Source organism: Mastigoproctus giganteus, chromosome 4, assembly GCF_048544385.1.
Source record: "Mastigoproctus giganteus isolate SK-2022 chromosome 4, ASM4854438v1, whole genome shotgun sequence".
In the NCBI taxonomy this organism is placed as follows: Eukaryota; Metazoa; Arthropoda; class Arachnida; order Uropygi; family Thelyphonidae; genus Mastigoproctus; species Mastigoproctus giganteus.
The window spans coordinates 16,959,151-16,987,093 of NC_143578.1; the positions used below are offsets into that span (position 1 = coordinate 16,959,151).

General features: G+C 35.0%; 1 protein-coding gene across 1 annotated transcript in view; it reads left to right on the top strand.

Moving 5' to 3' along the window:
* LOC150086439 (hepatocyte growth factor-regulated tyrosine kinase substrate-like) overlaps positions 1-22,942 on the top strand; it is an 81,684-nt gene extending 58,742 nt beyond the window's left edge. The window contains exons 13-15 of the mRNA XM_090372581.1: positions 4,427-4,599; positions 7,032-7,362; positions 22,402-22,942. Coding sequence (XP_090228707.1) covers positions 4,427-4,599; positions 7,032-7,362; positions 22,402-22,655 — 758 coding nt within the window. The 3' untranslated portion in view covers positions 22,656-22,942. The remainder of the gene's footprint in view (positions 1-4,426; positions 4,600-7,031; positions 7,363-22,401) is intronic.
* Positions 22,943-27,943: the final 5,001 nt, after the last annotated feature.

A 27,943-nucleotide genomic window follows, 5' to 3' on the forward strand; every position in this document is an offset into this window, starting at 1 on the left:
AAGTGCATGTGGCGGCGGGGGGGGGGGGGAATAATAAAAACTTTAAACTAAAATGGTTCCTTAGGTTGTTGAGAACCACTAAGCTAAACCAATGATGGAAAGCAATTTTTTCATGGCAAAAAAAAAACAAAAAAAAACAAAAGAGCTTTGCTAAACAAAATTTAAAGTTAGAAATCATAAAATCAAAATAGCAATATTTAGTACAGTTTTATCATCAAATTCACAAATGTGTGATTTGTGAATTTGATGATAAATAATACACAACAATTCAACAAGAGGTGTATATGATGTACTTCCTAAAACAAGTCAGGTTGACTTGTTACTTTAAATAACATTAGCTCTAGCATTACTATGATGCAAGAAGGCAAGCCTATACAGCAGTGTTTCCCAACCTTTTTTTTACCATGCCCCACCTAAGTCTTTCTAAAATTCTGATGCCCCCTATGTAACGTTGGGAAACACCGATATACATATTTTTTATATTCAAAAATTGAATTATTCCCTAAATGAAGCCTAATTACAACTTGTTCAGGACACAAAACTTAGGTTTTAGGAAGAAATCATTAGGAAATTATTAAGAAAAAAACAGTAAGTAAATTTTCAAAACATATAATGGACAACTAAAATTCAAGTACAAAATAATTTATATGAAAGATTTTTTTATAATATTTTAATTTTTAGTAATTATTATTTAATTGTTTAATAATTTCAACATTCCATGTGAAGTCACTTCTAGATGAGTGCACTAAATTTAGTGAGACCCTTGTGCTTGATGCTTGCTGCAGAGAGATTTTATATTGGGCTCCAATTTAGTCAGCTTCAGTCTCAAGTCTCCCCGTTTTGTGATATCCAGTCGATTTCTTTTCTTTAGGAACAAATCATTTATGGCACTAAATCCACATTCAGCTAAATATGAAGATGGAAACGGTAACAATAGCTCTCTTGCAAAGTTGGTTGAATTTGGGTATTTAATTTCTGCTTCATCACAAAGCCATGCTATCGCTCCTTTTATATTGAATAAAGTTTTAACTGACTCATCATTTTGCATTTCTGAGAGTTCTTCTTGGTACTGCATTGATACATCAGACAAATCCACTAACATTGGTTGCATCATCCAGGTTGGAAAATCAATTTGTTTTAAATCAGAAAACCTTTCTTTTAAATCAGCGGACAGAATTTTCAGATGATCGACAATAACAAGTACAGCGGTATCAGTCACTTCACATTTTTGCAGCCAACGAAACTGTTCAAAATTTTTGTTACAAATATATTTTTGACATAATTCAATAAATGTAATGAAACCAAATATCTTCGCTTTTGCATCGACGAGAGTTTTATTTGTTCCTTGAAGTTGTTTATTTAATATATTTAGTTTTTCAAAGATATCGGCTAAATAACTCACAAATGCTTTACCATCGACCGTTAACAGATGCTTCATTTCAGGTTTGTCACTTAAAAAGTCACTAATAGTATCAAATAGTTCCATGAATCTTTTCAAGCAGTTCCCTTTCGAGAGCCACCTTACTTCAGTGTGAAGTAAAAGTCTCACATGGTCTCCATTTTGTTCTTCACAAAAAAGCTTGAAGAGACGCTCACATTTGGCATTAGCTTTAATAGCATTGACACATTTTATAACTGATTTTAGTACTTCATGAAGAACAGGCGAAATATTTTTAGCTACCAAGTTTTCCCTATGAATAACACAATGCACAAGAAGCATTTCTGGATTCTCATCTTTCATCAATTTTAAGCAGCCATTTTTCTTGCCCATCATATTAGGAGCACCATCTGAAGCGCAAGATGTTATATTTTTCATTGGTATATTATTGTCATCTAAGTAATTTTTTAGCTTATTATATATATCTTTGGAGGTAGTGGTGCTCTCTAATGATTTACAGAATAACATTTCTTCAGCAAAATTACCTTTATCAATATATCTCACATAAGTTATCAGTACGGCTTCACTGTCTCTCAAAGTTGATTCATCCATTTGCACTGAGAATTTTCTTGTTTTCAGCTTTCCAACAAGTTGTATTTCAATATCTTCACTCATTTCATCTATTCTTCTGCTAACAGTATTGTTATTGAGTGGCATAGCTTTCACGTCTTTGTCATCTTTTTCCAGAACTGTTTTAAGAAATGCTGATATTGATGGTTTGATTAAATTCTCTCCTATAGTATGATTTTTCCCAGATTTAGCAATGAGTAAAGAAATTTCATAACTAGCCTCAAGAGTACGATTGACAGTTGCAGTATGAGCAATAAACAGAGACTTTAATGTTGCTCTTTTTTCAAAATTCTTCTTTAAAGTTTGAAAGTAATCTAAATCTGAATTTACATGAGCATTATGTTTTGCCTTCAAATGCGCCTCAAGACGACCTCGCTTCATTGATTCGTTGGTCAAGCATTGTTGGCATAAAAGACAAAAAGGTGACCTTTGATCGTGGATAGCGGGTATGAAACCAAATTTTAAGTATTCCTCTGAATACTGACGAACTTTTTTTTTACTTGCACTACTCATTTTACTGCGCAACTGAAAGAAATAAATATAAGATAAATCAAAAACTAAAAATAAACTATGCATTAAAGTTAATTTAATTTTATTTTAATATATCAAAATTAATTATTAGTACGCTTTTTGAATGAATAAATCACACGAATTACTGAATTCGGGCTATTAAATCTGTGGTCTCTGTGAACAAGCAGATAAGTCTAATTTGTCAAAAATGAGATAAGTGCACTATAATAAAGTATTTATTATTTACTATTATGTGACACGCAGCTATCTTCGTTATTGTAGTTTTAGCGTGAGTAATAAATATTTGTATATTCGAATATATGCGTGTTTATATGAGAGTGTGAAGTTTATTTTTCCTCTCCTGCAAATTCGAGTTTTTGGACTTATTTGCTTATTTACTGAGACCACAGAAATACATATATGACAAATACATACCATTGTATATCACGGTTCTTCATTAATAATAATTCTGTGCGTGGACAAAGTAATTTTTATTTTAATCTGAGATCGTCAAACCTATCCAAATGTACAGTCACGATGCCCAAACGAGCGTTTGTATGAAAGGAATTACCTATTTCATATAACATGCTGAGTTTGCGGTAGGCTACAGTAGACAACCACTTTGCTTGCACATTGCATATGCCATAAGCAATCGTCCAATACAGTATGTACTATTCCTTCACTAGGCATAGTAAGCAATACTCTCCGAGCAAACTGTAGTTGATATTACTCCAAACTTTCAAGTGCAGCTCTATAGAAAGTACAACATTTAACGAATGCTTATTTAAAATTGAGATACCAACAATTCTTCTTTTGTACAAGTTAAATCATAGTAGGCGGTTGTTTTAAACTCTAGACGAGCAATTTTTGAATTGCCCCCCTGAACAATCAAATTGCCCCCATGTGGGGCGTGGGACCCACGTTGGGAAACACTGCTATACAGCATCAGCCAAAAAAAAAAAAAAAAAAAAACCTTCCCATTTCACCCATCCATTCACTCCAAATGTTATATATATATATATATACATATATATATAACCTTTTTAGTTATGCCAGGATATTTAGAGCATAGGTTTGCTTATTTTCTATATTAATACTACAATGCTTTGTATATTATACTGAATGATCCATTTAATGTACAGCTTCTTTTTTGAACATGTATAACAGTAAGTTTCCTGTAATTGAATTGGACTTTAGAGTTGCTTCAGATTTTTCTTTGAATTACAGTTTACAAATGGAATTCAAAAATTATTCAGTTTCTCAATGAATTGCAGAAGTTTTTTGTTTTTTCCCCTTTCCTGCCTACTTGCAAATTGGTATGGAATATATCTTGTTTACAGACACTGTAATTGTGGTTCTTGATCAGAGCTAATACAACTTCAGAATGAATATTTGGAAAATTATTTTTGGTTATTTTTTATTATTTTTTTTTATTCCAAGGCAATTTTAGCATTGCTTAACAAGAATTATTCTTGGGGGAACAAGTTAATTCCCAGTAGCAAATGGGAAAAATTAACATGGATTATTTTGTCCAGACCCCAAAGGTGACACAAATTAATGGGCAATATAATTGTTTATTCTAGGGAAAACTGTGATATAAATTTTGAGAAAGATGTCTTCAGTTCATTTCTGCACTTCAGATTCTTCAAGAACAGCATTAAGATTGAAAACATTCCACTGTTGAAACTTTCTATCCACATGCCATATTATTGCAGTACTATCACATAAGTTTTGTTTTCGTTATGCACATTTTTAACATTACAGTTGTGAACTAGATTGTGTAAAGCATTCCAATATTGTACTCGAGCATAACATATGTAGGTTAAATTGGGAATTTTCAAACTGAATGTATATTTAGCGCATATTCTTCTACATTTTTATGTAAAATACAATACTTTCCTTTTTCAGCTTATTTTGAAGGCCTTCAGGATAAACTGGCACAAGTGAAAGATGCCAGAGCAGCTTTAGATGCTTTAAGAGAAGAGCATAAAGAAAAATTGAGAAGGGAAGCAGAAGAATCAGAAAGACTAAGGCAGATCCAGATGGCTCAAAAATTAGAAATTATGAGAGCAAAGAAACAGGTTGGTAATAGGTTTTTAAATGTATAACTGTACATTTTAATTGTGATCCTCTAGGATCACAAATTAGCCAAACAAGCCACTACATCTGTAATAGATGACAAGTGTAGTGGTTTTTCCACTTGTCTCTCATCTAGAGAGGCCTGGGTTTAAATCTCATTGGAGATCGAAGCTATTCCTGAAGGTCTCTTTAGGTGGAGTGAATAGGATCACCAAGTTATTACAGATGTTTTAGACAAAATAACATGAAAATCAGCTGTTGAACATGCACACATCATCATACGGACAAAATACACATAGCATGTTCACTGTACCATAAGAATTGGTGTCCTGTGGCAATTGTGGTCATTAAAATGTGTTCTTTTATGCCTTTTATTTCCAGCAAAACCAAACATTTATTTATTCTGTTGAAAAAATATTATGAACATAAGATCAGACTAATTCATTAATTTCCATTTTAAAAGTTTATAAGGCTGCTAAGCATGTGAAATTTCACTTATGTCAAACTGAAACCGTTTTGCAATCCAGACAAGAAACCATTTTATATAATAATTAAACATTAGTAAAAGAATGAGAAGTTTACCTCAATTTGATGCATAGAACACTTCCGTATGATACTCTCCAGAAATTAAAACGAATTGAGATTTTCGATTTTTTAATTGTTTTCACTTTAATTTCTGGAGAATATCATACAGAAGCGTTTCACATATCATATTGAGGTAGACTTCTCTTATTCTTTTACAAATATTGATATCAATGTAGAACGTATTGAGCATTATAGTTCTGGTTCATACTATACAGGGTGCTTCAAAAGTGATGGTCAATAATTTAAAGGTGAACTGTACAGACTACAATATGCAAAAAAAAGCCTAGTAAACATGGGTCCTTTAGTGAATAATTTTTGAGATATTGTACATTTCTAGTTGGGATCCACCACTGATTTGTTTGTTTAGGTTAGTTGTGCTCATTCTCTCCCTTTCCCCTTTCTCAGTGCTCTGAGACATAGCAGGGCATACTAGTACTTGTCAAAAGATAGTCAACATGGAAAGAGGCTACAGCAATGAAGAGTATGCAAACATGCACTTCATGTATGGTAAAGCCAATGGCAGTGCACTCGAGGCTGCACATTTGTACCAAGAAGCATTTGCCCGCTAAAGGCAGCCCAACAGGTACATCAACACCTTAGAGAACATGGGTGCTTCGCACATGGAGTAAGAGCAGGCAGACCCAGAAGCATAACACCTGATGTTGAGGAAAGGGTGTTAGAAAGAATATAACCAAATCCAGGAATTTTGACAAGGAGGGTTGCTCTGCAAGAGCGGGTACTGAGTCATAGCAGTGTGTGGCGAATTTTACATTGCCAATTACTGTACCCCTACCATATCCAGCATGTACAAGGTCTCAGCAATAGACTACCTTCCCATAGTCAGTGGTGGATCTTAACAGAAAATGTGCATTATCTCAACAACAGTTAATTTGCAGCCCGATGTTCACTGGGACTTTTTTGCTTATTTAATTTGTATTTTTCACCTTTAAATTATTGACCATCATTTTTGAAACACCCTGTATAATAATTAAACATAAAATGAAAAGTGGCTAACTTTTGTAGCAGTAGTAACAGAACTATCAGAGGAGAAACATTCATTTAAATCACACCAAGTGCTCCAAGTGCTTAGGTACAGGGGGTTTGTGGGGTGGCTTCAGTAGAACTGTTGATAAGAAATCCTTGGTTTGATGAACCCATTCGTCCAGTGCTGAACTCATACTTTTTTTTTTTTTTTTTTTTTTTAGGAGAAATTATAAATACAGTTTTATTTTCTTGCTTGCCAAATAGTTTTTTCCAAAATTAGGGAACCTATTGATCAAAAAATAGTAGCTTACTACTGGGTTACACCAAAATTTAAAATAGCTGCACAGAGCTGAAAGCAAAAACAAGTCACATAGATGATGACAAATATAGTAACATAGATTATACATGAAAAGTACCTGAAAGATCAAGTGCTTTTCATTTATGAGTAAACAATTTTGTATGTGAGAGAGAGGTGGGTGGGGAGGAGATAACAACAGTTACTAATCTTGAACAAGTGATTAGTACGCAATAGATATTTCAATGAGGGAGTCCATTAGCCAGGCACCACTGCTTCTAGGTTAAGGGTCATGCTTTATCAGCACTGGTATACCTCAGAGAACTTTTGTTTTGTGATTTGAAAGCTGATTGTCATCACATTTAACTTATTGATTATTGTTTAAAATTTATCTCTAAACAGAAATATTGACTGTTGCCAAACAAGTAGACTTTATGCTTACACTTATGTTTTTAGTGTTATAAGCTTATACCTATATATTTATTATTTGTTTTGCATCATATATAAACCACACTTTTTTTTTTTACCTCTGTTTTCAGTTTTATAGACACTTAAATGCACCTTTTTTAGGAATACCTTCAATATCAGCGTCAGCTAGCCATTCAAAGAATGCAAGAACAAGAACGAGAAATGAAATTGAGGCAAGAGCAGCAGAAGCAGCACTACCAAGTTCAAGGACCCCCAGGCGTATATCCTTCTCCTCCAGGATCCTACATTCCACCACAAGGATTTCCTGTTAGCCAGCCTGGATCTGCAGGCAGTTCACCAGCTCATTTAGCATACCAAACTGCTTATGGACCTCAACATTTACCACCCCAATCTCAACCAACTCCACAAACAGGTGTAATGGGACCACAACCTTATCCTCAACCTGGTGATTTTCAGGCATATGCCATGCAAGGTAATTGTCTAGTTACTCAATAGAAGTTCTTAGTTTTTTGAATTATTTTTTTTAATAAAATGCAATAAAAAAATGTCCTGCATATCACACATTAATTTTATTTTAATTGTATTGAAGCTAGGATTGGGAGTAGTATAGTTTGTGAGAAAAAAGGAAAATGCTTCAAATAGCATTTTCCTTAATTATTATAAAGAAAGATAGGGTGTTATTGCCAATGTAAAATTCAGTTCAGCACCAGATTTAATGTGGTAAAAAGTAAATAAATAATTTTAGGATTTTAAGTTGGCAACCACTATGTACATTAGACCTGTAATAAACAGGTAGTAGAAAAATCAATCAGGAATGCCAAAAGCCATTTGTTATGGAAAAACTTCAAATGTGTGGGTTACGGACATCAACAGAGGGATATAACATAATGTAAAAATTTGTAGATTAATTATTAAAAGGATTAACGAGTATTAATGATCAGTGTGATTCTTCAGGATGACCTCAAATAGACTTCATGGATGGCCAATAAAGTGGTGGGTATGTTTTAATACAGCAGAATTTAAGGTTTTATACTTGGAGAATAGCAATCACAAAATAACTTTGTGGAGTTGAATCAAAAACAGTAGAGGAAGAAAGGAATTTGGGAGTTTGGATATGGTTTGACATGAAAATCTTAGAGCAGTGTAGACAGGTGGCAAAGGAAGCCCATGGTGTTGTATCACGATTTATCAAGATACAACACCATGCTTGTGGAGATAGGCCTTGCCCATTGTGTAAAACAGTTGTAAGACTTCACTTCAAATACTGTGTCTAAGTATTTGAAGGAGACTGCACCTAATGTGGGTACACTTTGAGATCTCCAAATTCAGATGTGTGTGTGTGTGTCACAGAAGTTGACAACCAGGCACCTCAGAGGGGACCTGATTGAGGTCTAAGTCTCTGAGAGGGATAGTAAAATAAATGAAAGCAAAATTTCCACTGTTATAAATGATTTCAGAAATAGAGGCCCAAATTCAAATTACAGGGAAAGAGATTGACTGGATTATAGGAAGTTTTATATTGATCAGTGAGTTAATTATTGTTAATAAAGTTACCTCCATGGGTAGTTGAGGCTAACTGCTTGAGAAATACAAAGGTCACCTACAAAGAGGGAAACATGGGTTATTTTCTTTTATTTTATATATATATTTTTTTACACTTTTGATTTTTATTTTTATGTATTTTTTATTTTTATTTGGTTATTTATTTGCTTTTTTTTTTTTTTTTTTTTTTGCCATTGCAGCAAAAGCCTTTGGCTTCCTTGCACTATATGTCTAATTCTAATTCACAAAGAGAGAGACCCAAGGGCAAAGTGAGTAATTTCCAACCTGTAAGTTTGACCTTTGTTCCATGGCAATTAATGGGGTCAGTGGATAAAAAGTGTTGCAGGGATCATCTTGACAAGAATGGAGTTACACAGAAATCTTCCCTTAAAATATATCAATATTTTAAGGGAAGATTTTGTTTGACCAATCAGATTATTCATTATGAGATAGGAACAGTGAAACTGGATGCAAAAAATAATTTTGACATCAGATACTTAGATTTCATTAAAGCTTTTGACACTTTTCACATGAGACTGCTGTACAAATTAGAGCAGTGTGATATTACAGGCAAGTTACTGCTATGAATAGAGGGGTAGTTGAGTGGTAGAAGACAGAGGATGGTTATAAATGGGCAGTGCTCTTCTTGGACTAATGTTATTAGTTGGAGTCCCTCAGGATCCATTGTTTGTCTCCTTACTGTTTACTGTATTTATTAATGATATTGATGAAGACATATAAAACTTATTTAAGTTTTCAGATCATACAAAGGTTGGCAGGATGGTTAATGACAAGAATCAAGGCATACTACTGCAAAAAGACCTAGAAAAATTAAACAGATGTGCTGAGAAGTGGAAATTGAGATTTAACATTGATAAATGCATTTGGGTAACAACAATCCCACAATAACTTATTGGAATTGTACCAAATTCAAGTTAGTAGAGTATGAAAAAGACCTAAGGATGATTATACAATCTGAAATGAAGTTCTCTGCATAAGGTGGACATGCTGCTAGAACAGCTGGTGGATTCTGTCAGTGATATACATGAGGATAAAGATGTGATTATCATGTTGTATAAGCATGTATGAATACTGTAAATGGATTTGTAAGTCTCATTTTTGGAAGGGTGTGGATCTGTATATCTGTTGGAATATGTGCACAGAAAAGCATAAGATTAGTCAAGGACACAAAAGGGTTCTCTTACCAAGCAAGGCAAAATGCAGCTTTTTTTAAACTATGCATCTGTGAAGAGATTTATACAGGGTGATTCACTACCAGTGCGACAAACTTGCAGGAGGTGTAGGGGGCACAAAGACGAATCGGAATCACATAGCATTGCAGGGTCCGAAATGCCTTCATCATGCGGTAGAGGACGTTGAACAGGAGGTCGCGTGAACAGTGATCCCGCTGAAAGTCAGCATTTGCAAACCGGTTCCCGCGGCAGTAGGATGGACGAGTATTCAAACATTGAACTGGCCAACATGCACCTCACGTATGGAGCTGGGGAGGCGCGCCGCTCTGTGCTTGTACCAGGAACGTTTCCCGCACAGGCGTGCTCCTCATCATACGATTTTCGCACGTGTGCACAGAAGGTTACGTGAGACTGGTTGTTTCACGAGAGGTACCATGAATCGAGAGCGAACGACGAGGACGCCAGACAATGAGGAGAATGTCCTACGTCTTGCAGAAGGCAATCCGAGTACTCGAGCGATAGGCCAACGATTGGGTATTTCCCAATCCACTGTATGGAGGATACTGTCAATAAACCAAATGAGTTCATACCATCTGCAACGCGTCCAATCATTGGAGCCTGTGGATTATCCACTCTGGAGGACTTTTGCTACTTGGTTTCTTCAACAGAAACGGTTCACAAATGCTGACTTCCAGCAGGATCGCTGTTCACGCAACCTCCCGTTCAACATCCTCTACCACATGAACGAAGGCATTTCGGACCCTGCGATGCTATGTGATTCCGATTCGTCTTTGTGATCCCTACACATCCTGCAAGTTTATCGCACTGGTAGTGAATCACCCTGTATATTAAAGGGCATAAATGGGTTGAATAAACTGAATGCCGATGGCATCCTTGCTCTTTCTTGGACAACACATACAGGGAAACAAATTGAAATAGGATAGCTGCAAGATGGATGCTAAAAAAAAAAATAGGCTTTCAGCCAGAGAGTAATTGATTGTTGGGAAGAATTACATCTGGTGTTGTGGAGGGGTAGTTTGAATAAATTTAAGGAAGAATTTGACAATTATTGGGGTGAGGGTGGACAAATGAGTTGGGTAGTGTGTGTGTTTTATTGCTATGTAAACTTTGCAAGTTTGCCACTACTAATACCCTGCCTATACTAATGATTTAGCCATATCAGGAGAGATTATGGTCATAATGTTCAAATAGCTTTAAAAAAAAAAAAAAAAAAAAAACCTGGCTCCTTCATTGTATGATAATTTTAGGTAACACAACCGTAACAGCAAAAAGGAGGACTGCTGAATTAAACATGGGATTATAGCTAACGCTATCATTGAAACATCATAATTAACAAACCCTTTGAAGTATTCAAGTAAGTTGTGGACCAAAGCGTGTTTAACACCAACCATTTCTATGTGTTTTGACCCCCCCACCCCACCCAAAGATAATGAATTTTTTAAAGATAGGGAGAGTTCAGACTTATAATATCAATAATGATGAATGTGACAATAGTAATAATGCATTACTAGCATTATACAATAAGCCAAAACTTTATTTTATATGACATTTTGTTTAGTAAGCACTTGTGAATTTGTGTTTTTGATAATATGCAATAAAATATTTTTTTCGCAAAATTCACCTTCTAAAACTTCAGTGTCTTATCATCCAGTAAATACTGTAACTAATCTAACCTAATACTAACATAACTCCCTGATGATTATTATTATTGTTAACAGCTACAAAACAGCAATCAAATGTGCCTGAGGGTGTAGCTACAAAGCATTATTACACAGCTTCAAAGCAGAAGCTTGGAGTATACATTTCCAAAGTAAATAGAGAAGTAAATGTACATAAGAAGATTAGTGAATTGAAATGTACAGATAAAATAAAACTAAATAAATAAAAGTAGGACTCATCCATCCTATTTAAGTGAACAGGTAGGAGTAAGGCAGAGCACTGGTATTTCTTCACACACATTATACAATCAGAGTCTTAGAACTTGCAAGAAGAGTCCATTTTTAAGTCAGGTAATGGATGAGGTTAGCAATTTAAGTTTTGCCTCTGAAGTGTCCGGGGGTGTCAAATATCTCCACATTTGCTTTGTTCATTGATCTTGCAGTGCTGTTGTAGAAGTTGTAGTATCCATAATTTGTTCTCGCATAGGATGGTTTCGGCAGTGGATGGTTTCTTAATGCTCTTGTCGGCGCATTGAAATTTATTTGTGTGATGAGATGAGGGCAATTCAGGGTACCATTTAACAGCTGGTTAAGAAGGAGTAAGTCAGCTTTATCTCTTCTTTTTTCCAGTGTTTCGAGTCCAAAGAATATACACCACCCTTGGTAGGATTTCTCATTGTATTCAAGGTCACTTTTAAAGCAAACATACTGGATTTGCTCTTTTTTGAATATTTTCAATTTCTAATTTTTGGTAAGCAACATGTGGGGACCAGACCTGTGAGGCAAATTCTAGGGCTGGCCTAACATAGATTTTGTAAAGAAAGATGAAAAGTGCCAACTGATTGAAGTCTCGGTTAATTCTTTTCAGGAAACCTAGTTTTTGCTAGCTGCCTTCACAATGTTAGAGACATGAACATCAAAGGAAAATGATTCTTTAATAAAGATACCTAAATTTTTGGCTGTACTAACTTTTTTGATTGCCTTTTTGTTGATACAATAAGAAAAATTAAGTTTGTTTTTCTTGTGTGCATTAGCAAAGCTCATCAGCTCACACTTATTTTCATTGACTGCCATTTTGTTCTCCTTCAGCCACTGAATAACTTGTTGAAGAGCTTCATTTAGGATGATGCAGTCATTGGTACTGTGAATTGCTTTATAGATTTTTATGTCATCTGCAAATATGTTGATTTTGATTTGGTAGTCTACAAGGGTGCTTGGCAGGTCGTTGATGTAGATGAGAAATAATAGCGGGCCTAAGGATGAACCTTGTGGGACACCAATTTCAGGCTTGAAAGGATATGAGGTTTTACCTTTAAATGTCACGGACATTTCTCTACTTCCAAGTAGTTTTTCAATCCAGTTTAGTACCTGTCCTCTGAGACCATAGTGATGCAGTTTGTTGATTAGTCTCTAATGGACTACCTTGTCGAAGGCTTTGCTTAAATCAAGAAAGATGGAGTCGACTTGTTTTCCTTCGTCAAGCGCCTGGGATATATTCGAGACAAACGAAATCATATCTGTGCAGGTGGAACGACCCTTGATAAATCCGTGAGAGTGATCTGACAAATTAAGTTTCATAAAGTTAAATAGCTGCTTCATTACAATGGATTCAATTATCTTTGAGAGTGTATTCAATTGACAAACTGGTCTGTAATTGTTGGGTGAGGATGGGTCTCCTTTTTTGTAAAGAGGGGTAACAAAGGCCTTTTTCAGTTGAGCTGGATAGATTCCACTCTCAAATACCAATTTTATTAAGTGAAGTAATGGCTTTACAAGTTTACTAAGAGAAAATAACAAATCCACCTTAAATACCAGGAAAAAAAATGCAAGCACTCAAACCCCTGAATCAGGGGTGAAACTCTATGAGCATAAGTGTAACCAAACAGAGGATGAACTAACGTTATGTGCAAAATGGAAGAAGAGAAACGAGAAAGAGCCAATTCAATTAAGAGTAACACAAGCTGAACACCCAACCTTAGAAACATGCAAAACCAGCAAAAACAAAGGACGTCGGTTGGAAAGTGTAACTCACATTTTTTCCACATTTTTTCCATAAGACAGTAGGGATAGAGGTCCTTTTGTGGATTGCGCTGAACAATTCTGCTTGGTTGATTTCGAATGCTGTTAGTGTATCAATGTAGTTGAGAGGAAAATTTTTGTTACCTTCCATCCCGTCATCTGCTGTATCTGTTTTGTAAATTTTTTCAAAGCTGCTAGCAAGGTAGTCTGCCTCAGACAAAGATGACAAATCACTGGGAATATCTAGCATGTTTACAGCCACATTTTGATTTTTTGCTTTGAAATAGCTGAATATAGGCTTCATATCTTTTGCCTCGAAGGCTCTTGTTTCGACAAAGCACAAGTATTTGTTGTAGTCCTGTTTTAATGTCATTTTAACCTGTCTTCTTAAGGAAGAATATTTATTGTAAAGGCATATTTCCTTATTTGTCTTAAACCTACTATGCATTTTTCGTTTTTTTGCCAGTAGGGATTTTAGTTCCTTAGAGAACCAGTGTGAGTAATTTGGATCAGGAGCACTATAGCATGGAACAAGGTTGTTAGTTACTTCATTAATAATTTGGTAAAAGCAGTCCAGTGCTTCTTGAGGATCATTGATTTTTAATAGTAATTCCCAATTACAGTTTTTAAATGCATAATTCATATCAGGCCATTTCACTTTATTGAAATTGAGCTTCTGTTTTTGTTCTAAATCCGTATCTTTAACTGATCTTTTCTTGATGGAAAAGGCCAGGGGAATGTGATCTGATTTGAAAAGATTAGTTGGCTTAAAAACCACCAAAGGAAAGTTGGTGAAGACTAAATCTAAGTAGTTTTCATTTCTAGTTAGAAATTCACAGATCTGATTTAGAGAGATGAAAATTTTTTGAAATCTACCCTTAAGTGTCCAGACATTAGTTGGATTGGCGTTACATCCATTGTAGGCATGTGGCATATTACAGTCTCCTAAAACAATTAAATGGTCTATTCCCAGATATTGATCAAGAATTTGGTCGATAGTTTTCTCAAATTTCATCATAAGAGTGTTATCTATAGGTGGTGTAAGGTAGACAAGCATAACATCGCAGATATAAGAGCCACTGCCCAGTTGGAGAAAAATTCCTTCAATGTTAGCCAAGACTTTGATTTTTTGAGATAGGAATCTCTTTTTGGCAGACAATCATGAGCCTGCCACCTCTCTTATCCAGTCTATCCCTACGAATAACAACAAAGCCCGGTGGGACCAATTCACTGTCCTTAACATCCTGAATGAGCCATGTTTCCACTAAAAAGTATATGTCGTAGTCTTCTTGTAATATAAAGGAATAGGTGTCTTTATAGTTGGTATTGTTTAGACATTGCACATTTTGATAGTAACATAGCAATCTGTCTTGTAAATTATTCTTATTTTGCCGAACTGGAATCCTATTTTCCTGTATTTTCTTGATTGTCTGTAGTTGCTATTTATTTTCATTTTCAATATTCATAGGTGAGGATGGGTTTATTGATTTTGTCCTTGTACTTACATTCTTGTGGAAAGGCAATATCAGTGTTCCTTCGGTCCAGTTATTAGTGTCCAGAATTCTTGCTTTGTTTCCTCACTATATGAAACTTTAAAGGATGAGTACTCCTGCGGAAACCTTGCTTTCAGTTTAGTTACCTGAATATTTGACTTACGAAAGCTGTTAATGTATTCTTGTAATTCTCTTTCAGTTGTGTCTGGGGCCAACCTTGAAACAAATATAGCCTTGAGCTTTGGAATAACTTTAAGCTTTTTGTTTTTTGAAGCCCCGATTAGTAGCTGAGAATTCGGATTCCAGTTTTTTTTTATTGCTAGAGTAAATTCTTTCAATTTTGTCTGTGTTATCCGCTTCCGCCTTGTCGCTGCCATTTGCCATATCCCTTTTTAATATTTCGGCATAAGTATGCTTTGTCTGTGCCTTGGCTGTATAGTTTCTTACGTGTTGGTGTGTGCATCAATATTTTCCTCATATTTATTTACATTCTCTGAGATTTGAGTCTTGTTTCAGTGAGTTACACTTTCCAACCGACGCCCTTTGTTTTTGCTGGTTTTGCATGCTTCTAAGGTTGGGCGTTCAGCTTGTGTTACTCTTAATTGAATTGGCCCGTTCTCGTTTCTCTTCTTCCGTTTTGCACATAACGTTAGTTCATCCTCTGTTTGGTTACACTTATGCTCATAGAGTTTCACCCCTGATTCAGGGGTTTGAGTTCTTGCATTTTTTTTTCCTGGTATTTAAGGCGGATTTGTTATTTTCTCTTAGTAATCCCAAAGGTATTTGATAGGAGCCGATAATCGGTGGATCGTTAGCATCATTAGAAATTTGGCCGTCGCCTGCGAGTGACATTTCTTGACCTTTTAAGCCAGATTCTCTGCTAGTTAATGGCACCTTGCATTGTTCGACAGGATTTTTGTTTTTGAAACAATTCAACTCAGGAGAGCAATGAATTGTAACATCAATATCCGTGTGATCACTCTATTCAGCTTTCGGGGTCTCTCCCGAGTTGTAGTTTGTTGGTTTTTTTCTTGCAGTATTGGTTAGCAAATTCGTTAATTCAAGATTGCGCTTTTTACAATCGGAAAGTTCATGTAGCACACCTTGCAACTTTTCGTATAGCGTGTCATACCCATTTGTCATAGAGTTTTGATAGATAAATATCTCGGACCATTTGTCGTATAATCCACTAATCTGGTTTGCAAGATATTGTCCCTGTGACTGTAGGTCTCTCTTGAGCTCTTTAAAGTCAGTGACGAAAGCGAGAAACTCCTGTTCGATATTAAAATTTAAGTTGAACCCTGGCGTTGGTGCATCATTTGGCATCGAATATGGCAAGGAGAAGGAGTTGTGCCTTATTATGCCTAACTACCTGATTAACATGAAAGTTAATCAGGGAGTTAGGCATAATAAGGCAACTTATGAGAAGGCCTTGGCCAAGAGTGCAAAGAACAGTAGCAAGGAATTTTTTTCCCTACTCATGTTGGCAGTAAAAAGTATTGGAATCAGCCAACAGATAAATGAAACACTTTGGGGCTGATAATAGTAATAGAGGCATGTGATGCAAGGAAGCAAGCATGTCAGCTTATGTAGCATCAGCCAAAAAAAAAAAAAAATCACACAACCATTCCCTCTAAAAGTTTGTCCAGTTCCTCCTTGAATTTATTTAAGCTATCAACTTCCACAATGACAGATGGAAGTTTGTTCCAGCAATTAACCACCCGCTGGCTAAAGGCAAATTTCTGCACATCTATTCTACAACTTTCCTTTCCACAATTTGAATTTATGCCCCCTTAGGTTCGTAATCAGAGCAAGTGTAAGAATTCCATCAGAATTCAGCGTGCTCAAACTCCTTAAGACACATCTTCAGACTGGTTTGGAAGAGAGCAGTGGAATTACAGATAATTAGTTTTCAAATGTGCTGAACATCTGAGATATGTTCAGACAGAGTGGAAGAGACTTCTTAAGGGGTAGGTCATGAATTAACATGATTGCCCTCTTTTGAATAGTCATGAAGTTTGGGGCCGACCGGGTGGGTAAAGTGCTTGTCTGGCAACCCCAAGGTCGCGGGTTCGATTCCTGCCTCGGGCTTGGATCAAAGTACTGCAAAAACCTTGGGAGGTGCATTATGGCCACAGAAGCCTATGCACCAACAACTACCAAAAAAAAAGAAAAAATCATGAAGTTTGGGAGCATGATCTCCAATGTGGGAACAGTATCCCATAGTAGGGCAGATTTGGAATTTGTACAATCATTAGGAAAAAAAAATGTGCCACTGGTGGCACCAGCTGTATGCTAGCTAAATTAGTGCGCTATTAAACTTAATTAATAAAGAAGGTTTTCGGGAGTGTTGCTCAAAAAGAAGTTATATTTTAGATAAAATAAGTGTGGGTGAGTGATAGGTTAAGATTTGGGACCTAAAGGTGGTTTTATTTTTCCGACTGTGAACTTTTTTAAGATGGCTATCATTATTATGTTCGGACATAGGAAATTTCAAGGTCATTAGATTTTTAAGGAACTATAATCAGTCACTGGGAATTCTTAGTAGAATAGTTGTGCTACCTGTAGCTTTAATGTATAAGTTTTCAGGATACCAAATTGTATTTAAAAATACTCACGTGTTGCTGAGTTCTACATTGTTGGTATTTTCAAGGTCACAGTAATTCTACCAAGTCAGCCATTTGGATGTTTCCAGGAGATAAAAGAACTACAGCAGTGCCACTTGCTTGTTCGGTGACTAGAAATTCGGCATAAATTGCATAAAATTATTAAATTGTGACATCACGAGGAAGCTTCATCACTGAATAAGAGCTACTCCATTTATATGGCTGCGGCAGGTTTAGTAGATCGGCAGCTTAAATCCCAAGCCCGGATAAATGGTGAGGGTTGACGTCAGGAAGGGCATCCAGTCATAAAAACTATGCCAAAACCAATAGATGTGTTCCGGTTAAGAAGTTAATCCAACTAGAGGAGAAGAAGAGGATGTCAAGTATGTATTGGGAACATTGAATGCCGACCCCATATAACGTGGGAAAAGGCGAAGACAAAGAAGAAGAAGATTAGGGAGAAAAAAGTAACACAGAGAGCAAAAGAGAGAACCTAGTTTGTTTGTTGAAGAGGAAGCAATATTTGTGATGTTCTTATGCCAAGCCAGGTTGGAAGTTAGGGTAATCCTCAGTAGGAATATGTGATCTTGTTAAGAAATCTGCATATAATCAGAGATGAGCATAGGAGGAAATAAGACAGGACTTAGTTTGAGGACTGAACTTAAGTTTTCTTTGCCCCATTAGTGTATTACCTGGAGATTGGAATTTAAGGAACTGGTGGTAGATATCAAGATGTTGAAACTTTGTACTGGGAAAGATTTCTCAAACTGGAAAGTTTGAATGTAGTGTACTGTCATCAGCAAAACTGTGAACAGGATTTCCAGTCAGTAGAATAAGGTCATCAATAAGAATAGGAAAAAAAAAAAAAAGTGGTTCTCCTTGAACAAATTTTTTCTTGAATTTGAACTAGAAAACTGAACTTTAAAGCACAAGCATTAGTTGAAGTTAGTAGACAGAGATACATCTATCATTGTCTGCAGAAAGTAGTCAGAAAGAAGACTGGCTAGTCCATAAAATGGTAGCTGATTTAGGAGACCTTTATGCTTAACATGATCAGAAGCCTCACGTTTCACTAAACTTTCCATTGATTTTTTTTTCAAAGATGAATAATGTAAGCCAGTATATCACCAATGGATTAACATTGACTGTATTCACATTGGTTATCGTTGATCAGATGGAAGGTACTAAGATAGTGTAGAGTTGGTGGTTGATGGATTTCTCTATTACTTTGGAAAGAATAGAGGTAAGTGCTGTTGGGAGGAGTTTTTCACCCTTTTTAGAAATTGGCTGGATGTGAATAAATTTCCACGAAGAAAGAAATATTGTTCAGAAGTTTTTGTAACATCCTTCTGTCAACCATGGGAAACATTGAGCAGAGTTTATTGGGTATGACAGGAAGTGATTTGGCAAGAGCATCAATACAAGAGTTTGAAGAAAAGTAGTATGATAATTAGTCAGTTTTATATTTAGCTGAGGATGCAATATAACTATCAGTTGTAACAAAGGTCAAAGTACAGACCCACGTGTCTCGACTTCTGGTCTGTACTTCCACCTTTATATAATATATATATATATATATATAATATATATATATATAATATATATATGAGTTAAGTTAATAATGGTTAGAGTTTTTTAAAAGTAAAATATGATATACTAGCTTATCAGGTAAACCATAAACCATGGCGGGGTACCCAACGTGACCTGGAAAAAATCAATCTATGCCATGACATAAGCAATAAATATATATAAAAATACCATTAAAATGTTAGTTATGGCAATAAGATACATTGCAAGGGACTTTTTCAAGGGCTAACCCTTACAATGTATCAACCATAATTAACGAGCTATCCGTTTCTGTAGTCATCGTCCAGCATAACTATGTCCTAATATACGTAAAATAGTATTAAGTTAGAGCCAAAAGTATAAATATAGTAGTAGTTAGAGCCAAAAGTATAAAATTTGTAGTAATTTAGAGCCAAATAGTAGTAATAAAATTTTGTTAATTAATCCAAATTTAGCAGTTAACTGGCAAGATGACTGTTAGCCCGACGGATAGCCAAAATATTAAATTAAATTAAAAATTATAGAAAGAGCTATAATTATTGTTAGGCATATGTGCGTAGTTGATAGTAAATGCTGCCACGGTAGTCTCATCAAATTAATAAAAGTAATAACAGTGTGAGCTATAGCTAACAAAGGCGAACGGAACAAAGGTATAAGAATAGATATAGTACCTCAATCCCCCTCGAATACTCTAATAAATACTCTAATTATGGCTCTAACTTAATACTATTTTACGTATATTAGGACATAGTTATGCTGGACGATGACTACAGAAACGGATAGCTCGTTAATTATGGTTGATACATTGTAAGGGTTAGCCCTTGAAAAAGTCCCTTGCAATGTATCTTATTGCCATAACTAACATTTTAATGGTATTTTTTATATATATTTATTGCTTATGTCATGGCATAGATTGATTTTTTCCAGGTCACGTTGGGTACCCGCCATGGTTTTATGGTTTACCTGATAAGCTAGTATATCATATTTTACTTTTAAAAAACTCTAACCATTATTAACTTAACTCATATTCATACAGACCGATGTAATGTTTAATCGTCCTAGATGGCATTAATTGGTTATGTTACTACTTAATATTTATTATAATACTTATATTTATTATAACATTTAATATTTGCTTGCTTTGTTATACTTGGATATATATATATATATATATATATATATATATATATATATATATATATATATATATAGGCAGGAGATCATAAGCCTTGATTATTATTTGGACAAGAAGCGAGTTTCTATTCTTAGCCTGTTAAAAAAAAGAGACTGGATTGAAATCATACACATCTGCCTTTGCCAAATTACTGCTCTGACATGAAGTGGCACACAATAAAAAAAGTGAAAAGTAATATGAAGAATAATTACAGAGAATTAAAATCCAGAGATTGGTTTGGCAAAGGCAAATGCTTGAAGTATTCTTGAAGCAATTCTTTCACACATTTGGCACAGTGGATGGTTGCATTTTACCTTTTTACATACATTAAACATGCATGTACAATGGGAGATATATGATCCATTTCAATGTTCTAGTATGCTCTGGCAGACATGGTGGCCAGTTGTTTCATGTAGTTTTCTCAATATGTGCACTCCTCCATTGGTAATGAAGGGAAAAATTGGGACTCACTGGACTATATGACTTGCATTTAGTTCTGTATCTATCCTTTATGTTCCTGGAACCAATACAGCTGTAGTTTCTGATTGGCGCCCAGAATGGGTGGCTTCTGTGAGCATCTTCTACTCACATAATGCATTCCTTTTAAAATTCTTCACATGGTGTGGTTACTGATGCTTCACGATGTTCCCACATTAACATGTTCACAACTAGTTAATGTATATATTGTGAAGGGGGGTTTTAATCCTCCTGGATGAAAAGCTGCCTGACTTTAACAACCATTTTCTTCCAATTTGATGGAAATAAAATCAGACATTTTTGTCAAGCAGCCTTCATTATAGGCTGACTAATTGCCATAATGAGAAGAAAGCCCAAAAATGTCTATTCCTTCCCCAATCTAGATTGACTCAATTCCATGATTTTTGAATTCAGTGTTAAGATCCTTCTAACATCTGGTCAAGCTGGCAGAAAACTTATTAAATGCAGAAGTTAATTATATGTTACTTTCAGGCTTATCTATGAACTCACTGGTGTGCGTGTGTGTTATCCAGGAATTTTTTTAATTTGTTAAGGACTTGAATATTTTACAAGTGTAGCCACCTTCTGTGATGTAGCACCTACTAATTGTACACTAATGATTTTACCTCTTTGGAAGTCCATGAAGTACTGTCTCTTTCCCAGTGAACTGATTTAGCTCACACAGCTCTATAGCATGTTTTTGCATATTATACACCATCTGAGTTCACATGAAACCCTTAAGTTCACATATTTGTTTATATATTAGTATTAGCAATGGCCACATGGTGCAAGGAAGCCTATTGCTTATGCTGCACCAGCCAAAAAAAAAAAATAAATAATAATAATAAAAATAATAATAATAAAAAATAATAAAAAACAGTAATAATAAAGTAACAAAAAATAAATAAAATAATAATAAGAAAAAAATAAATAAATAATTAATGAATAAGAGAAAAGGAAATGGAAAACCTAAGTGTTTCCCTCCTCCCATAGGCAATTATCTAGCTGACCTTTGAATTCCCCCAAACTGTCAGCCTCTATCACCCATGTAGGTAACTTATTCCAGTAATTTATAACTTGCTGGCTCAAATAAAACTTCCTGCAGTCCAGTCTAAACAACTCCCCCGTAACTTGAAACTATGGCCCCTAATTCTAGAATCATTTATAACCATGAAAATTTCAACCTCATTCATTTTGCTTATGCCTCTCAGAGCCTTAAACGCCTCAATCACATCTCCTCTAAGGTGCCTAGTTTCCAAGCTCTGCAATCCACATATTCGACGTCTTTCCTCATATGGACGTCCTGTTTCCGATCTCACCAGGTGAGTTACCCGTCTCTGGACCCTTTCAAGAAGAACAATGTCTTTCTTTAGGTGCATTCTCCATACCTGAATACAGTATTCCAAGTGTGGTCTAATGATAGAATTATACAATGGGATTATTACAATTTTTGATTATTGCATATAGCTGATACCTCTATGGTCCTAATAAAGTGGACTGGTATTCTCATAAATCTTGTTTATAAAGAGCACAGCAGCCATGAATTTGGTTTTGGATTACTAAGACAAATTGGGATAATAGAAAAGTTCTTAAGCCCTTAATTTTCATATTTGAAGTGTAGTATTGGCAAGTACAAAAGTACCTTTCCACCTCTTTTAATAAATAAGAAATAAATACAACCATTTTTCAGTACACAAAATTTATAAGTATAGTTTTTAGTTCTTTGTTGAGTATCTTTAAACCAGTTTTCTTTTCTTAAAAGGTATTCCTCCTCCTCCTCCTCAAGGCATTCCACCTGTGCCACAAGCAGCACCATATACCCAAAGTCAGATTCCAGGTGGACCACCTTCCCAACCTCCCCCCATGCTTAGTTCTCCACCTGGTGCAATACCACAACCTCCAGGAGTTGTAGTTAATGGACAGATGGTGGAGGCTCCTCCAGTAACTGTATCACATCAGCCGCCACCACCACCATCACATAATAATGTAGAAGCAGCATTAATCAGTTTTGATTGACACTTAAAATTATGATGTAATTTGATTCATTTTATAAATGAGCTCTTACCAATATACTGTTTCATTATTATAAATAATTAAGCTCAGTGAAGAAAGCGAAGAAGGCTCTTCAAAGAATCAGTCTTTCATGATATTTTAAGTAACTTCAAATGATAGTTTTCAAAAGTAGCTATTAAAAAAAATTGGCAAATAGATGTATGAATTTCATTAATTCATTTTTAGCACACTAAATAAATATTCTTTGTCAGATGCTTTAAGGTAATTCTTTCCAGAAATAATTGGTCAGCTTTTTTGTGTATAAGCATATTTTATTGATAATACAGTTCATAAAACTGAATATAAAAGCAGAAACAGTTGCTTTTTATTTTGTGTTTTCAGAATGCAAAGTCTCTACATATAGTGGGTTTATGAAAGAATGTTTCATACCTATTAATTTTGTAATATATGTTATCAGTTTTCTGAACAGATTTACATTAAGTTAAAAATTCTGTTTTTAAATAATCATATTTGGCTGTTAATCATCCTTTTAGTATCTGCATTTTTGTATTCTAGCTGCTGTTTTAAAACCATTATCTTTGATAGTGATTGTATTCCATGTATAAAATAGTCTTAAAGCCAAAATGTACAAATTCAAGACATGAAAGTATATGTGGCCAGCACTGGTGGAGTATTTTTTTAAAGTATGAATTAATATTTTAAAAATGTATTTTGAAATAATGGGAAAATGCTTTACCTGGAGACAGTAAAAAAATTATGCTTGCTTATTTAAAAGAACAAGAAGCTACTTTGCAGGTATCCTTTTGGGTTGCAAGCTTAGAGGGGGTTTCCTTGTCTTTTATCAAATGTGCAATAAGAATAAATGAATGTTTAACTTGCTATTCGATTTCTGTCTCAATGAACTTTAATTTCATAAGATCTTTCTCTCAAATATTAAGAAAATTATGCGACTGTTATATTATTCAGTCAACTTTGCAAATATTCTTATTCATTTGTCTTAATGAATGCATTTGCTCTCTCACACACACACACACACACACACACACACACACACACACACACACACACACACACACACACACACACACAGCTTGGTTTGTCTCTTTGTCTGAATATTTTTTGGACAAGAATAAAATATTCATTATTAAATATCAAGATATGAAATGCCTTTTAAGCTGCTTACTTTTATTGTATGAATATTTAGGTGTGTGTGTGTGTGTGTATTTCACAATCAAAATGTTTATGCAAACTATACTTTTCTTTTTTTATGAAGAAAGGAATATAGAACATGTTTGTCAATTTTTATATTGCAAAATCAATAATTTGGTCAGTATTACTTGTGTAATTCAATAAAACATTAAGCTGAAGGTACTTTTCTGTTTTTCATTCTGTTATGAATACTGCTTAATGTGGAACTTATTGTTTACAATTTAACACTAATACAAGGGTTGTTCAAATAAAAATTGACATTTTTTAATTATTATTTACCTTAATGTGAAACAGAGACAGTTGTCATGAAAAGAGGATTGAACATCCAAATTAAGGACGTGGAACTGGAAATAAAAATGGCAAAAAATGGAAAAGCACCAGGCCCAGGTGGAATTAACATCAAGCTGCTTAAGCATTAGCATTAGTAGAGTCATATGATGCAAGAAAGCAAGCTTATGCAGCATCAGCCAAAAAAAAAAAAAAAAAAAAAAAAAAAAAAAAAAAAACTTCCACTTCACCTCTCCGTTCGTTCGAAATACCTGTCCAGCTGAGCCTTAAATATATTTAGGCTATCAACTTCCACAACAAGGGATGGAAGTCTGTTCCAACTACCCGCTGGCTAAAGGCAAATTTCCGCACATCTATCCTACATCTGTCTTTCCTCAATTTGAATTCAGGTGATTATTCTGAGCAAGAGGAAGAATCCCATCAGCATTGAGCATGCTCAAACCATTCAAGGCTTTATGGAGGTCGAAAAGTTATAAATCTACTAACTCTATTGTTTAACAAATTATGCGATGGTGAAGAAATACCAGAGGAGATGACAATCGGATACATTACATCAATTTTCAAGAAAAGTGACAGAAGAAGATACTCCAACTATAGAGAAATTTGTGTTATGAGCTCTATTTGGAAAATATTTGGAAAAGCGATAAAATCAAAACTGGAACAAGAGATTGTAATTTCTGAGGAACAGTGTGGCTTTTCAACAAGATGCTCATGTATAGACCATTTATTCGCTGTTAAGAAAATTCTGGAAAACTGTCAGGCTACAAACCAAGATGTAGGTATGCTGTCCATATACCCAGACTTAGAGAAAGCATATGATAATGTGCCAAGAAATCTTCTGTGGAAGGCTATGGAAAAAATGTCAATAAGCCAACCATTAATTGATATAATTAGACGAATCTACAAGAACAATACATGCTGTATAAAAATTGTGTCAAAAATATCAAGAAAATTTAAGACCTCCAAAGTACTACTTCAAGGATGCTGTTTGTCACCTACTTTGTTTAAGCTGTTCCTGGAAGTTGTTTTAAGACCATGGTCACAGAAGTGCAATTCAATAGGTGTACCCCTTGGTCAAAATAAGTACCTTTACAATCTACTATATTCAAATGACCAAGTGGTGGTAGCACAGATGATGATGATGTAAATTATATGGGCAGAAAGTTACTAGAAGAATATAAAACGTGGGGACTGACGGATAATTTTAATAAGATGAATCGAAGTCAGGATGTTCTGGATTTATATGGAATTCAGGGGGAAACTGTATAGCAATTTAATACCCTGGGTACAATTATTCAGGCTGACAGATCATCTGCACAACAGGAAATTGAGAGAAGACTGTGTGAAGGTAGAAAGGTCATAGGTATGCTCAATTCTGTGTTATGGAATAAAAATATTAACAAAACTAAACATCAAATATATAATGCAATACTACAGTGTTTTATTATATGGATGTGAGACTTGGACCTTAACTGAAAGACAAAAAACTAAACTTCTGGCTGTTGAGATGGATTTTTGGCAAAGATCAGCAAGAAAGTCTAGGACTAAAAAAGTTAGAAATGATATGATAAGGAACACAATGAACGTCCAAAAAACCATCATCAATAAAATAGAGGAGAAAAAGATCAGTGGTTTGGCCACGTGAAGAGAATGGAGGATGACAGATTGCCCAGAGGAGCTATGGAGAAGGTAAAAGAGGAAGACCAAGAAGGACATGGATAGAGGGTGTGAGAGCAGCTATGAATAGAAGAGGACTGGTTGGAAGGAGATTGGGAAGATAGAAGAAAATGGAAAAAAAAAAGTTAAAGGAATGACTTTTTGATGTTAGGTTGAGGAGGACCATTGTAATAGCAGAATAAATCCTAAGAAGAAGATTTACCTTAATATACATCCATATTTTGATTGTCCTTTTCAAAATTTCATACCTGTTGGATGTGCACCCATACCACTGTTAACATTCTCCAAAAAATCAATTTTTTTGGAAAATGGCAAAATCCATTTTTTTACATACCTTTCAAAACTCTTTGCCAATTATTTTCTCTTGTTATTTATGTAGGAGAAAAAAGGCAAAAGTCATAGGATGTCACGCTATAAAAAGGATGTGGTGAACATCTGATATTGACAACTAGTTCCACAACTGTAGATGTATTGTTATGGAATTGTGAAAATTATGCACCTAAACAACACTAGCTGATAACTGTTGTATGGAAGTAGCACAATGTACAGTTACCACTATTCAAGTAATACTAAAGGAAGTTGATGATTGCACCTTTTTTTTTTTAGTATTGGGAACTTCCATATTGTATACAAATTATTTATATATTTTATAGTATACAGGATGTTTCAAAATTATCTATATACACACTTTAAAAATTTATATTTAATGAACAATATATGTAAATTTTTTTTTGATACTTGAAGACAAAATTTTTTTTACAACAAAACTTTAATTGTTCAAAATGCCCTCCATCAGCATTAATGCATGAGCTGCATCTATCTTCAAAATTTTCATTACTTCTTGATGTCCCTTCCTCCCACATGCTAAGTTATTGATATTCTGAATGGTTCCATGCTCCTCAAATTTATCCTGCAAATGAGTAATTGTTAAACATGTGGGCGCTTTTCTTCCATATCATGATTTTCACGCATGCTGAACTTCATTGATATTTTAATATTTCCAATACCATTTTATAATTGCCGTTCTTTTTTTCAAAACTTAATTGAGTACTCTCCATTGTTTTAAAGATATCTATAAAATAAAACAAAAATTAAATTATTGTAAAAAAATAGTCTATTTTTAAACTAAAAAATGAGTTTAAGAAATTTAAATTGGTGCATATTGTTCATTAAATATAAGTTTTTAAAGTGTGACATAATTTTGAAACACCCTGTATACAGGGTGTCTCAAAAATATTGGTACAAACGTTTAGGGGAGGTAGGTAACATCTAAAGGAATGTGAATCGCATAGGAATCCATAACCGGAAACATCACGGGAAAGTAGTAGCAGAGGCACAAGAAGCAGAAATGACACAAGACAGTAATTAGTGGAAAACATTTATTTGACATAATATTAACAATGGAGTATGAGATGGATGCATTTCATGATGTTACAACAGATGCTCAAAGGTTCCACCATGAGACGCGATGCATGTGTAACACCGATGCAGCATGGATTGGCGGACACAGTCAAACACACCTGGAGTTTCTTTGGCAGCAGCAGCGCAGACGAGTCTCGCCACGAGATCCATTTCCGTCTCCACAGGCAATTCATACACGATAGATTTGAGGGTCCCCAACAGAAAGAAATCAAGGCTCAATAAATGAGGTGAGCATGGGGGCCAGGCAATGGGTCCACCACAGCCAATCCATTGACACCTAAAACGCCTATTCAAATGGTCATGAACACATCTTCCATAATGGGCAGGCACCCCGTCATGTTGAATCCAAATGTTGCATCTCACATTTGCTGGAACATCGTCAAGTAACCCTGGTAGAACTTGTTCAAGAAAGATCCGATATTTAGCGGAGTTCATGCGGGATGGTAACAGGTATGGGTCGACTAAGCAGTCACCGACCATACCTGCCCACACATTTATTGTGAAGCAATGTTGTGCCCCATGGGGGCGCACACTGTGTGGGTTGTCATGAGCCCACACATGAGCATTGTGCTGATTGAATAAGCCTTCCCGAGTGAAATAAGCCTCATTCATGAACAAAACATAGGCTGGAAAATTCAAGTCTTGAACACTTTCTTGGAGAAACCACTGCACAAAAGCCACACATGCAGGATGAG